The sequence below is a fragment of the Eutrigla gurnardus genome (genome assembly GCF_963514095.1).
Source record: "Eutrigla gurnardus genome assembly, chromosome: 8".
NCBI lineage: Eukaryota > Metazoa > Chordata > Actinopteri > Perciformes > Triglidae > Eutrigla > Eutrigla gurnardus.
The window spans coordinates 20640330-20654356 of record NC_139922.1 but is presented as its reverse complement, the minus strand read 5'-3'; the positions used below and the strand labels follow the sequence as shown (position 1 = coordinate 20654356).

Below are 14027 nucleotides of genomic sequence, written 5' to 3'. Positions count from 1 at the left end.
AGATTCTGCCCAAACCGGAGTACACAGAGACAAGCAGGCGTGGACAGAACGATGACAGACGTGCTGTAAATGAGCAAATAATTTATCCTAAAAAGATCTGTGGCAGCATTACCTCGTCTTCTGGTTGCTCTGGCACGCTGGCTCCTTCATCGACGCTGTGCCGGGAGCGCAAGGCGGACGGGTTTTTGCGACGAATGGACCCACGGGATGAATCTGTAATGCTCTGGATCTTTAGTTATATATAAAAAAGAAGTAAGGAAAAGGACCAGGTTTAATTTGGAATTTCCCTCTGGAATCCATCCCCCCCCCCCAGATCAGTGAAAACAAGTCCAGACACCAACACGTTATTATAAACCAATCCCCCACCCAGGAGAGCAGAGTGATAATGACAAATGTCAACATTAAAGCTCTAGTCTACGATTTGAAAGGTTTGAAAAAAGCCCCCAACACACACCTCCCCTCTGTGCTCCTCCGAGCTCGTATCGTTCTCCCCTCGCAGCCTCCCACCTTCCTCTTATTTTACGAAAATAGTTCACCGAAATGTGTTTCTGAAAACATTTTACGCGAGAAAGTGAAGTGAAGTGAGTCGGGACGAGACGTGAGCAGGAGAGTGAGCGAGGATTGTATCGGAACATTTAGCCAATAGTAGCCATGCGGACTGGATGGATTTGGCTCAAGTGAAAAATCGTAGACTAGAGCTTTAATGCCTTCAGGGTCATATGCAAACCATTGTTTCAGTTTGTTCCACTCGGTAAAAGCTAAAGTTAAAATGATATGAGCCCTCTTTAGGTGTTAAGGTTTCTCCAGTTTTACCTCTCTCTCCTTCTCGTTCTTGGTCAGATGCATCTGTTTGAGGATCTGTGATCGTTGTTCCATTATCAGTGTCTTCTCATAGGTGTAGGCCGAGATGTCACCGTCATGCTGTGAAGCCAAAAAGACATTCATCAATACAGTGGCCAAGTAAGGAAACAGGAGTCATACAATCAAAGGAAATGCGATCATGTGACAGACGAGCCTCTCACCATCTCCACTACTTCCACCACAGCGTCGATGCGCAGGTGATACAGGAAGGTGATGAGGTCTTTCTTCATCTGGATACTATTGTCATCCATCTGAGCTACGGTAAAAATGCGCATCTTGCACTTCCTCCACACCTGAAACAGGAACATTCACAGGTGATGAACAAAAATGTCCTTGTTTTAATCTAGCTTGGGTTTATTATTTCGTTTTCCTCGGGCGAAACCTTATCAAACCTTCTCAAGTGTGAAGAATATTTCACAGCGTCTTGCTTCCCACCTTATGCTGACGCAGCAGGAAGGGCAGGAGCATCAACATGCCTCCATCATGGACGATCCACCACACATCTATGTAGCCTTCGGTGAAGCGTTCCCCATTGGACGGGTAAGTGGAGATATTCTTAGGAACCAACAAGGCCAGACTGGCTACCGTTGTCTCTCGAACCACCTCTGCAGATGGACAAAACGGGTTTGTTATGAAATACCATGGAGAGCTTGTGAAATGTTTACCTCACTTTGTTTAATTCCTCCCATTAGACAGGGAGGGGGGTGTTCAGTAAAACAAATATTATTTATCTTCCAGGATAATTACGTGTATTAAAGCGATGGTTAGGAGTAAAATGTACCCTAGGTAATTTCCACCATGACGTCCAGCCAAATACCCCCTCAGAAGCATTTTTAGCGATGGTCAACATTGGTCAAGATAGCCGCTATTAGCCGAATGGCTTAGTACTGGCGCGAATGGTACAGTGTGTATATCTCGTAAATTACCCGACTAATAATGCATGAAATGTAACCAAACTTCTGCAGTAGTACACATAGGGTCTGTACTCACAAAACGAGGCATTTGAAAGTTTGTAAGTACACAAGGAGTTTATTTAAAAGAACACTTGCCTGATAGCTTCCTCTGCTGCTAATGCTACCGCTGTGTCGACTGGGATAAAGGAAGTCGTCTTTATTGAAATGTCTGCTACAGACATCTGCTATAGTGCTTCTTTCTCAGCGTCTCGACTGCCGTTGTGATGTCTATGTTGAGAACAAAAAGCCACTATTGTATAAGCTCCGGATCACTGTAGCGAAACGGCAGCTCATGGAAACTCTCTGGATTATAGCCTTTAGCTTTTAGACCGCAGCCTGGATATATACAAATAGGTGGCATCTTGTCCTACCTTCCAACTCACTAAGAAACTCAACAATCCTTGAAATAGAAGTACCTTTCAACTCACTGAATAACGGTGTCTGACTATCCCTCAACCATCCATCCTCTGCTCAGTGACAGGGGCGTGTACCCAGCTGTTTCCGTAAGGCAAGTTTCATGCGAGAGTATGAAAAAGTTTTGCTGAATTTTTATAAATGCTTGTATTATCAGGTCAACACTTAAAACGCTTTCAAATATCATCTAGTACCAAGTATTCAATTATTTCAGTTGTCAATACATTTTGATGGAGTGTTGAATTCACTAGCTTTTTCCTTACACTTGTGAGTTTTGAAGAGGACTTTTACAAACTTTTCCGGAAAGACGGAAGTGGCGTCAACGCAGCGGTAGCGTTAGCAGCAGAGGATAGAAGCTATCAGGCATGTGTTCTTTTAAATAAACTCCTGGTGTACTTACAAACTTCCAAATGCCTCGTTTTGTGAGTACAGACACTATGTGTACTACTGCAGAAGTTTGGTAACATTCCATGCATTATTAGTCGGGTAATTTACGAGATATACACACTGTACCATCGCGCCAGTACTAAGCCATTCGGCTGATAACCCTATCTTGACCAATGTTGACCATCGCTAAAAATTCTTCTGAGGGGGTATTTGGCTGGATGTCATGGTGGATATGACCCTAGGGTGCATTTTACTCCGAACCATCACTTTAACTAATATCTCAGTTTATCAGTGTTACAGACTTACCGATAAAGTTCCTGAATTGCTGGTGGTACTCAGGCTGTTTCCAGTTTCGGGGCCAGCTAACCAATACAGTGTTGTGCTTCAGACCTCCCAGTCCTCCAACCTGGATCAGGTGGGACGTCCCGTCTCTCAGATTGGAGGAGATGACCACCTGAGAGAAGCCCTTCACCTTCTCCGTCTCCATCAACTTACGCAGAGACTACAAAAACACAGAGAGGGGAAGACTGAAACCGTGCGTAGAAGCTATTGAGGTCACCTGGGAGAGTGGCAGCTGGCTGGGTGTCTGTACTATTTCTCCCTTTGTAGTAAGTGATGGATCGCAGTCCACACCACATGCATCTGGGGTATTTGATGGCTTTCCGTAGGTCATATCTGGACTTCCTCAAATTCTCCAGGACCCCAGGGCTAAAGGCAGAGCACCATGTTCTGACCTTATCCCTTACATCACATTGACCCAGGCTGGTTGGGGAAAGTCTTGACATTGACACTCGGGACGACATCATCGATGCACTTGGAGATGTAGGCTGAGACAGAATCTGTGTATTCATCAATGTCTCCATCAGCTACAGCACAGAACATCTGCTAGTCTGTAGTTTCAAAACAGTCCCGTAGAGTCAGTCCATCGCTGGACTGACCGAAAATCAGTTTATCTTGGGTTAGGTTGTCTGTAGGTTGGGAGGAGAAGAATGGAGGTGTGATCTGCCTTACCAAAGGCATGATCTGTAGCTTTAGCTTCGTTCTTTATCTTTTAAACCGGTTTTCACTGCCCTTTGACATCCTGGATGTATCCTTCAAATGGATACTGCCAACACATCTGTTTGCTTTCCTCTCCAAAGATTAGATCATATTTATTCAGGGAGTGTGGTTAGTGACAGCATGCTCTGACAGTTTGACAGAGTGAAGCTGATGTTTTGATTGCTTGATAACAGCAGGCGCAACCTCCCAAGCATCTTGTATGAAAGGATGAGAGACTAATGTTTTCCACATGTTTTCAGGCGCATGTGACTGTGAAAAATTGTGTTGAGAGTTGAGTGTAAGAGATTAGAGGATGAACCTGATCTGCTGTCTGGGCCTCGGTGTAGTTGTCGAGGAAGGTTCCTTGAACTGAGGTGCCAACAATGGTCAGACCCTTTCCTGCTTTCAGCTGATTGGCCAGAGAGAGGAGGCGTGGCTGCTCTACATTCTGTTCAGCGTCCATGCTTACCAGCACCAGGATCTGAGGCCTGACAAAAAACAGAGTAAATTGGTGATATATGTTGAACTGTTAATAAGTTGAAGATGTGTGTGGACTGACCTCCAGTTCTTGGTATGCGGCGGCCCTTCCTCCAACCTCATGAGGGCGAAGCGTGCAGCGCTTAGGGAGATGCCACGTATCCCATCACCCCACTCCTTCTCTGCTCTGTGATACAGCACATTAGTGGGTGTGTTCATGTGAAGTGAATTATATAGCTAGAAATTCCTGTTTTTTATACTGCTGTCATGGCGTGGAAGTCTAAATATGAGAGGGGCTTATAGAAGTCAGGTTAAGGCTTTTTATGGAAAAGGCTATAGGATTTGTGTTGGATGTCTTGCGCTTCTTTGTGTTTGTTTTGTGTTCCGACATCTTGTGACCATGTTGGAAATCAGTGTTTTTAATTTCACATGCTATTCTTTGGGTAGTTGTTGTTTATTATGTTGATCCATAAATAAAAAACAATCAATCTCTGTTGTTAAGCTTTAAAAAAAAGAACTGCAAAACAACACAAGTTTGTTGCTGCTGCCATACAATTTTATCTCCTATGAGGTCATTATGATTACTTACCCACAGAACTCAATGTATTTGTAGATGCAGGTGGCGATGCCCATGGCGACCATGGCGTAATACCAGGAACAGATAAACATGAGCGACAGACACAGGCTCATACCCAAAAAAGACAACGCCCTGCAGAAGACATTACATCACATGTTTGGTCTGGGAAATTTCTTCCAGCCTCACGCCGCTGGCTGGCACACATCAATGACCACAGCTTGTAAAAAAGTGCTGTTACTGAGAATGTTTTTTCACGCTGATTGACAAACTCACCAATGGTAGAACTTAAAGCGTGGCCTCCAGTTTGGCGTCCTCAGCAAAGTCTGCAGGGCACAGGCCAGATTGACAAACATGTAGCACATCAAGAAGAACCTAAAGAGTGAAGGAGAGAAATATACGGAAAATAAAAAAGATGAGGGAAAGAAGGATCCTAACTACAGCAGGCCTGCACAGATATGAACATTGCAGTGTGTGTGTGTGTGAAGTTGCATTGCACTTACATGGAGAGGATGGGTGCGACAGCATCCAAGGAGGCGATGATGATGCCAATCTCACAGATGCTAGCTGTGAGCAGAAGGGCCCAGGTGGGCTCTCCGTTGTCCTTGCCGTGCCCAAAGACCTTCAGCAACATCAAAGGATTAGATATACGCATACGCTCTCTCCTCATCAATACAAAATTGAAAAAAGATGCTGTCGTTTAGAGAAAATTGCTATGTGGACAGCTGACTAATCAGGGCAGACTGGGCTTTTTGGGAGGGAGGGGCAGGAGCTCAAATAGAGAGTTTCAGAGAGAGGCTAAGGAGAGCTGCTGCCGCACAGCCAGGATGGGAAAAATTAAGCATTTGTTCTCGCAGGAGCCTGAAATACAAGTATGCACCACATAAGAAGCATAATTGGCCCTCTTAAAGATAAAGAAGCATTTTAGTGCTTAATGTGTACGCACTCTAAGAAATGGGATGATGCCGTCTCGAGAGATGGCCTGTAGGAGACGTGGAGCTCCAGTCAGACTCTGGAGTCCTGCTCCGCAAGTGGAAAAGAAGGAGCCAAACACAATGACCCATGGAGACGGCCACGCCAGAGTCCCAATCACCAGGTTACCTTCAACTCCTTCACCAAACCTGTGGAGACAAAATACTCAGAAGCTTTGATAAACTACAACTTGTTGACCTTTCATTTGGGATAAACTCTATTTGATGTTTTTAAACTTGTATATAAGTATATATAAGGGCACACTCCCACTAGGCCATCTGATCCATGCCCAGGCACGATTGAGCCTAAAGTACAGATTGTTTAGCTAGTTCGGGTCTGTTCTTAATGTATAAAGAGAGAGCGACCGTCTGGTGTGCCATGCTCTGAGCATTAAATGTGTGAGAGATTTTTCGTTGTCAGAGTTGGATTACAAAAACATCTACATAATTGGACTCACTTGTCCCTGAGGACTACTCCTTCTATACAGGCACCGAACAGCACCACACTGGACATGTCTGGGGCAAAGCTGTTAAGAAATGCACTAATTGGAAAAGCAAAAGGTGACATAAAATTCATCAGTCGGCACTTTCAGATCCACACAGTTATTGTTTTTAATCAACCTTCCCTTGTGAAGGATACACACAATGGATGTGGTGGTGATGGCTGCTATTGTGCCGATGGGGATCGACTTCTGAGCGTCACGCAGGTCTCCAGAGCGGTTGGAGCCCGCCATGATACCTGTGAGTGGAGCACGATAAAATGGTCAGGAGCTGTGTGCTTTTACACCTGCAAGGGGAGGAAATATTTACTTTTCTTTCTCTCTAGTCATATCACCAAGAGTCAATCAGTTAGGATGTAGAAGTGGGCGGGCCTTGGCCACAACGCTGCGCCTGGATAAGAGCAGCTTTAAAGATAGCTTTGCTTAGGGACGGCACCTCCTCCTCCCCGTTCAGACATCTCTGCAGTGCGCTGCTAACCTGTGACAGATGGGAAGTAGATCCCGACCAGCAGCGTGAAGAAGCTGGTGATGTCAGCCAGGACGTAGCGGTTGGTGCTGGTCGCGGGACTGTCTGGGTTGGCGTCCGACGCAACCCCGCGCTTCTCCAGGAACACCCCTTTCTCGAGGTAGTTACCAAACAGGTTCTCTGAAGGACAGAGGGACGTGCAAATGAGCAGCTGCATTGATCTTCATACCGATGATTGATAGAGGGCATTATTGATCAGGCACCTCTCACCTGCCAGGATGCCACTGGTGACCCCTGGGATGCCCTGTATCTCTGTGACGTTGTTGTTGATGAAGTATTCGTCACAAGTGGCATTGAGATTGTCAGAATCACAGAAGGACCTCCACAGTTTGGTGGTGACGGTTTCATTGTCCATTTCCACGACCTTTGCACAGACGTCAAATCCTTTAGAAATGAGCGTTCGATTTCCCAGGAGGCAGACGCTGCAGAGTGAGTCAATACATCATTGTTAGGGGTGTGAATCTTTGGCTTCACAGCGATTCGATTCAATTAACGATACAGTAGTTGGCGATTCGATTCAAGGACATTTTTTTGTAATGATTCGATTTGATTCTAACGTAACTTGTGACCAAAATTCTATATCCATGAAATAAACACGCAATAATGCAAGTGAGACTATCTGTATTCTTCTGAAAGGTGAAAAAATAAACAGACCACAGAATTACTTATTTAACATATTTATTCTATAAAAAAGTAGTCCTGAATAATATTTTATGCTGAATACAAAAATTTAATTAAACATTGGTCATTTATTTTGAACATAAATGAGCGATTAATGAAATGAATCGTTACACCTCTAATCATCGTCACATACTGGTCTCACCGGAGACTTTGACCAGCGAATGAATAGTCACTTACGGGAAGACAGGGGGGTCGATGGCGGTCTTGATGACTCCGGCATAAACAGACACAATGGAGAGGATGACACAGGCGAGGAAGACCAGCGCCAGCTTGTTCACATACTTGACGCCCACGAAAACCACCAGCGACATGAAGCTCAGCACGATGGTGCCGTAAATCCGCATGTTGTTGAGGAGAGCCAACTCTGCCTCCTGCCCCTCCAGGCCCTCCATCTTAAAGATGGCCGCCTGGGGAATGATATAAATCTGACAGAATGGAAAGATGGAGGGATAAAAGATGGACACATTTGAATGATGTGAACTTTTTGATTTTGGTAAATAGTAATGGCCATCTTATTTTATTATTATTTTTTTTTTTACATTTTACATAGACGGAATAATAAATTGACTAATTATGAAAATAATCAGCAGATTATTTGTAAAGGAAATAGTCGTTAGTTGAAGTCCTTGTTTTTCTTCCTAGCTATCTATTCTTCTGACGATGCCAGCGCACCTTAATCTGTCTACTGGGTCTAATAAAACAAATTGTCATATATGATTATAGAATAAATGAACATTGCATCTGTCCCCATAGACATTCCAGTGAACCAGCAGCAGGCACAATAACCGGACTAATTAGTGATTATTACATGTGCACTTTTCTTATTACATGTCAAAAATGCGGTCCTATAGACAACACAAAATCCTCTATAGACAATAGATAAGGCTGTAAAGAGAATACGCAAAACAATAAACACATGAGTTATTTGATAATTAACTCACCAGCAGAATTTCAATACAGCCAAGAATGTACATGGCACCTGCAAAAGTGGTGCCTAAGTAGAAGCAGATCCCGACAGCTCCACCAAACTCCGGCCCCAGAGAGCGAGAGATCATGTAATATGAACCTCCAGCTGTGAGACAGAACACAGACAGAAGGATCGGTGTGGCTGCTCTCTCACACGCCAACACACCATTGCATCCCCACAGATATCAACTCACCTGGCACGACTCCGTTTGTTGCAATGGCACTCATGGAGATGGCTGTGAGCATCGTCTGAAGAAAGCAGCACACAACAAAACAGGTTGAGACTAAAATTGAGGATTTCAACACTTCGAACAAAGAAATTCTTCAGAAAAATTGGTACAAAGCAAAAGTAATGCTTTTGAGGGGTCCTTTGTGCCGTACTCAGAGACGTGCTCGGCGTTTTTGTTGTGTTTACCTACCGTGGAGCAACACATGAAGACGATTATGAAAGAGCCGAAGACACCTCCGATGCCGACCATCCAGGTCATCCGCAGGAAGAGGATCACCCCGAAAATGTTCTGGATACACGGCAAGTACACGCCCATCAGAGTGCCCAGCTGTGGAGCCTGAGAAATACACACCACAACAACTTTCATTCAATGCCGTTTGCATAATAAATATCTACACGCATCTATCCATAGAGCGCTACTGAGAGTTACAGCTCTCAAACATCAGGGGGCGACTTCTCTGGTTGCAAAAATGTCCGATTGCATGGAAGTCGATGAGAAAATTACCTACTTCTCGCTTGATTTATTATCTCAAACATTGTAAACATGAGTTTATGGTTTACGCCTTTAGACCATAGAGCAGGGGATGCTTTAGGGCGTGGCTACCTTGTGATTGACAGGTCGCTACCACAGCGTTGTCCAATCAGTCCCAACTTTAACAGTGTGTTTTCAGTTCATTAAAGTTGATTGTAACATTTTTGACACCGAAAAGGTCTTATTTAGCATTTGGTCGTACTTAGCCCCACCTTTTTGTGTCACTTCTGGCTGCAAAGAAAGTCCAGAATTATGAACTCAAGGCTTTAAAGCCGTAGTGCACGTACCGATGGGTGAGGTCACAGTAATTACACCCATTTCTTATAAACGGTCTGTGGTTTGTATCCATGAAGATCCATTTATTAAAGTCTCTACCTATTAAAGAATCTTTATCCTAGAAGACATATTTTATATTATTACAACTGACCTTTTTAGACATCATACATAACCTTTGTCTATTAGTGTCTGCCAGTTTCTCTTCTGGTTCATATTGCTGTAAGGTGCGGATGAACGGATCACAGGCGGTACTCTACCTTGACAGGTTTTTTAGATGGACGTGCCCCCTCCTCATTATTTTCGGCCTCTTCGTGCTCTTTGCTGCCCGTCGGCAGGTTGGAGTAGTTGGCCAGACTGCTGAGTAGAGAGGAGACCATTGGACTCGTGTCCATCTCCTCCTGCAGCAAACACACACAGAAACACACAGTTATATGTTAGACCTGGTGATGTGACGCTGCAGGTTGTGAAAACCATCCTTACCTCAAACAGAGCCATATTCTTGCCGTCATACTGCTGGCTCTTATCGGCGTCGCCGGCTGCACTGCTGTTGATGAAGGGACTGCTCTCTTTGGGGATACCATCGCCTGAAACAGAAACACACAGCCAGTCACAGCTGCACACAGACGGTCTGTAGTCGTATAGTTGCTAAAATTTCTTGAATTTTACCCTCATTTTGGATTAAATCAGGAACGATAAAATTGTTACCGGAGCAAAGAGGAAGCAATGAAGGATTTTATTTAGTTTTCTGCTGGAATTAGCTTACCTACGACTTGGAATATCCCAACTCAAGGGCCACTTACTTGCTTGTTGTTGAGCTTTTCGACCAATTAACAGTATGCAATACGATTCAGAACTTATTTGTTTTCACTCAGCTGGTTTGGTCAAGATGATCTTCACATTTTCATAATTTTATAAAATTAATTGCATAACAAAATGTCAGCCACAGACCTCATTTCAGACATCTAACTTAAAACAAAACGTCAACCTGAAGTGCAAAAATGCTAACTCATTTCCTGAAAAGTTATTTCATTAAAGAAGCAGTGGGAAGCAATAAGGGGGATCTATTGGCAGAACTGGAAGAAGTAAGTATGTTTTCTGCCATGTTTCTACGGAGGCCAAGAATGGACAAACCAATTGCTAGCTCAACAGCTGGGATCGGCTCCAGCCCCCCGTGACCCTGAATATAGGATAAGCGGTAGACAATGGATGGATGGAATTGCTAGCTTACGTTGAGACGCCCCCAGATCTTACGTACTGCACCCTTTAGGTTTTTTTTATTCCTTTTTGAGTTCCAGTTCAGATGCCAACTTCTTCTTCTAGTGTCATAATAAAGCAAAACATAAATTTAGCCTGACTAGTATGAAATCAGAGCTGCTTGCATCATCCACGCTGGTTAAAATCAACAGCATGATAACACATACTCTTATATTGAGCGAAAGGTTAACATTTCTCCAACGCTGTTTCAGTAAGCTCATAATACCAGATATTTTACCTGCTTTGGATCAAAAGTGTAGCGTAGAATTACACAATCCTTAACTGAAGATAAAAGTACTGCATGTATAGCGATCGGGAAATCAGTGTTGCTTTAGCTTCCACAAAGTTCTTTGATTGTAAAAATAAATATACTGGTAAGAGCCACTTTAACTCTTGTGTTCAGGTGAATTGTGACGTCGAAGTTTTAAACTAAGATGATTTACCAAGTTTCATTACAGGTTCTGATTGTAAGCCACTAAAACCACAGGCAGCCATATCAGTTTTAATGTCGCCCTCCTTTTATGGGATTAAGTCTGCACTGTGAGCGCGTCCTCTTTAATCCAAGACTGGCAGTCTTGGATTGATGTTGATATTTTGAAGCATGCCATTTTCCTCACCACTGTGACTTCTCATTATGGGACACCTCTAACCCTCTTTTCTCTTTATCTACAGCTAAAGCAGTGAGTGCAAGAACTGCATAAGAATCCTATAAATCCTGTACAACGAAGAACAGATTCATGTTTCACCTGAGCAAATTGTGCCAAATTATTCTGTAGTTGGCATTTAAAAATTCTGGGCAAGTTGTGAAAAGTGCCACTTTCAGAGACATCCTGCGGATCCCAGTTGATGAAAGCCACACAATCGAGTCGTCACTTTCAATTCCCCGAGCTGCAGTGGCATTATACGCTAATCTTTAAAGCAAAGAGGAGAGTCTAATGCCAGCCAAACTGCTCTCACACAGCACATAATCCTTTGACTGCTCCCCCTAAAGACGCACTGCCCATCAAATTGGATTCAAAAGCCTTTCAGTTTTTATGTGGTTTTGGAGTTTGCATGAAGGATTAGCGCTTTTATCAGCTTTCTATCAATAACTGAACATAACACATAAAAAAAAGCACCTGATTCACTATATCCCACTATATTCCTCAGGATTTCTTCATCCAGATCTATTGAAAGCTTAACTTTCCTTTGTTTGCTTTTTGTTTTAATTGGTTAAGAAGCAAATAATCTCAGGCTGTCCAGCTGACAATAATGATGACCTCACCAGTCAAACTGCATTTTGTCACATTTAGGCTGACATCAGGTCTTTTATTCCTACTCTTAGTTGCAGTTTAGATTACGTTGAAGCCAACCACCTGAGTATTCTGTAATCCATCATGATTTTTAAATCTGCATTTAAAGCTCATTTCAGCCTCTTGGCTTAGAGTGAAATCAGCTTTTAAAACCATGTTTGACCAAATGACTTTGTGTGTGTGTGTGTGTGTGAGAGAGAGAGAGAGCCAGGTTTTCTCTTATGCACAAATAAGCATTGTATGCGTTTGTGACATAATTTGTATCGTATAAATTGTTCATATTTCCTGCTGTCTTCTTGTTTGGGGGGCATGTGATCGGCTGGAAGGTGAGGACGACGGTTGAACACTGAAAAAAAAAGGGTGTTGTCACAAGGTGTCATTAAGAAAAATGATATAACCTTTTCAAATAATGAGGATCTGACCTCTGCTTTCTGCATTTCTCAGAAATCTCAACGAGCAGCTTTAATCTTTGTGTGTCAAAGTGAGCAAAATAAATCGTGATGGTTTTGAACTAGTGGCCTACAAGTGTTACCCCTGGGATGGGAGAAACCTTCAACCTACCCCTTATACAATGATAAAAGCATCAATAGGCTCGCTCGTGAGTCTCTAGCCTCAGAAACAACATGCCACATCCACAGATCCAACCACTTCATCCTTCACTTCATTTCCTTCAGTCAGCGACCTTGGAGTGTAACCAACCAATCAGAGGTCTCCCTAAAATTGATCTCCTGATCCTTTCTCTTGTCTTATTTTGCCTGCCACAGTAGTTTTCTTAATTTCTGCATGTATCATGTAATTTAAGCTGCATTCAGGAATGTCAATAACCCTTGTATATAATAAAGGTCATGCAGGTACAACTACCAGTTTGACAAAAAAAAGCTTCATATTTCTATGAGACAGTGTTCTGCTTTCAGAGAACCGGATTCAATCCATAAAATTAAAGTTAAAAGTTGCCATATATGAGATTGGGAGTGTTTCTATTGCTTCTGAAACACTCTCGGCATTGCAGCTAACTGTGCTAGAACTTACTCACACAATTGTAACCGGCGGTTGAGAGCAGCACATCAGTGTCCGTATATATATATATATATATATATATATATATATATATATATATATATATATGCATATATAGTGTACTGTGCATACTGTACATAGAGATCCACTTGCATAACAAATGCCAAGACAATAAATCAATGAATGTACTTCTTTTGTTTACCATTTGTCGGCTGCATAGTGGTAATCCTGCACAGATAGGACACCATCCAGTCTCACTTTCACCCAATTAAACCTGCTCTTAACACCTCCCTTCACAAATCCTTCTACATAGAGGGTAAAGATCTACTCTCTCTGCGGGGGCTCAGCTGAGCAAAATATAAACATATTATCAATCTCCGCTGACTTGAGAATCAGGACTAAAAAATGTCCACATCAATTTTAAGATTTTATTCCTCAAGAGGTTTACAAAGTTCTTAAATGGGACAGTGATGTGGATCAGAAATGTTTATTTCTGACTACATCTAACATGTCAGTTTAAAAGTGAATCCAGTTGTATTTGTATTGCTTTTGTAATAAAACTTATTTTTATATATTTTTAGATGTTTTTTTAACTCTTATTTATTTATCTATTTCATTATTCCCTAGGACACAAATTCAGACCAACATTTTGAAAATGTTTTAAAAGATAGAACAGAGTCAGCTACTCTGGTAGAGCCTGGGGACTGTAACGCAGTAAGGACAAAACATTTTTTGGTCTTCACTGTGATAAAACCAGAAGTGCTCTCTCTGCCCGAGGATTTCTGCCTCTCTTTGAGCTCATAAGTGGCATAAGGACACGTGTGCATCTATCTATCTATCTGTGACATTTTGGGACGACCTGTAGACTATGTGAGCCCTGTGAAATACAATGCATGTCTGATGAAATCAAAGCACAACAGCTAACAGTTTCCCTTGGATTTACACAGCACAGAAGAATCATTGACCAGGGGATTAATGTGTCGAAAGTGACCTACATAGATAAATTCCTGCAACTGAAGAGAACCACTAATCTGTATTCAGCTGTAAAATGTTTTCCGAAACCTGAGAATATTCAAAAA

At 42.6% G+C, this 14027-nt stretch overlaps 1 protein-coding gene across 1 annotated transcript in view; it reads right to left on the bottom strand.

Moving 5' to 3' along the window:
- Positions 1-14027, bottom strand: part of LOC311016686 (solute carrier family 12 member 5-like) — a 37450-nt gene that overhangs the window by 8544 nt on the left and 14879 nt on the right. The window contains 21 exon segments of the mRNA XM_084014556.1: positions 113-229; positions 814-921; positions 1023-1154; positions 1297-1466; positions 2922-3117; positions 3973-4141; positions 4213-4317; positions 4720-4839; positions 4981-5079; positions 5208-5326; positions 5651-5825; positions 6134-6191; positions 6316-6414; positions 6654-6821; positions 6912-7123; positions 7560-7807; positions 8324-8501; positions 8503-8597; positions 8768-8914; positions 9643-9783; positions 9866-9969. Of these exon segments, the coding sequence (XP_083870682.1) occupies positions 113-229; positions 814-921; positions 1023-1154; positions 1297-1466; positions 2922-3117; positions 3973-4141; positions 4213-4317; positions 4720-4839; positions 4981-5079; positions 5208-5326; positions 5651-5825; positions 6134-6191; positions 6316-6414; positions 6654-6821; positions 6912-7123; positions 7560-7807; positions 8324-8501; positions 8503-8597; positions 8768-8914; positions 9643-9783; positions 9866-9969 (2960 nt within the window).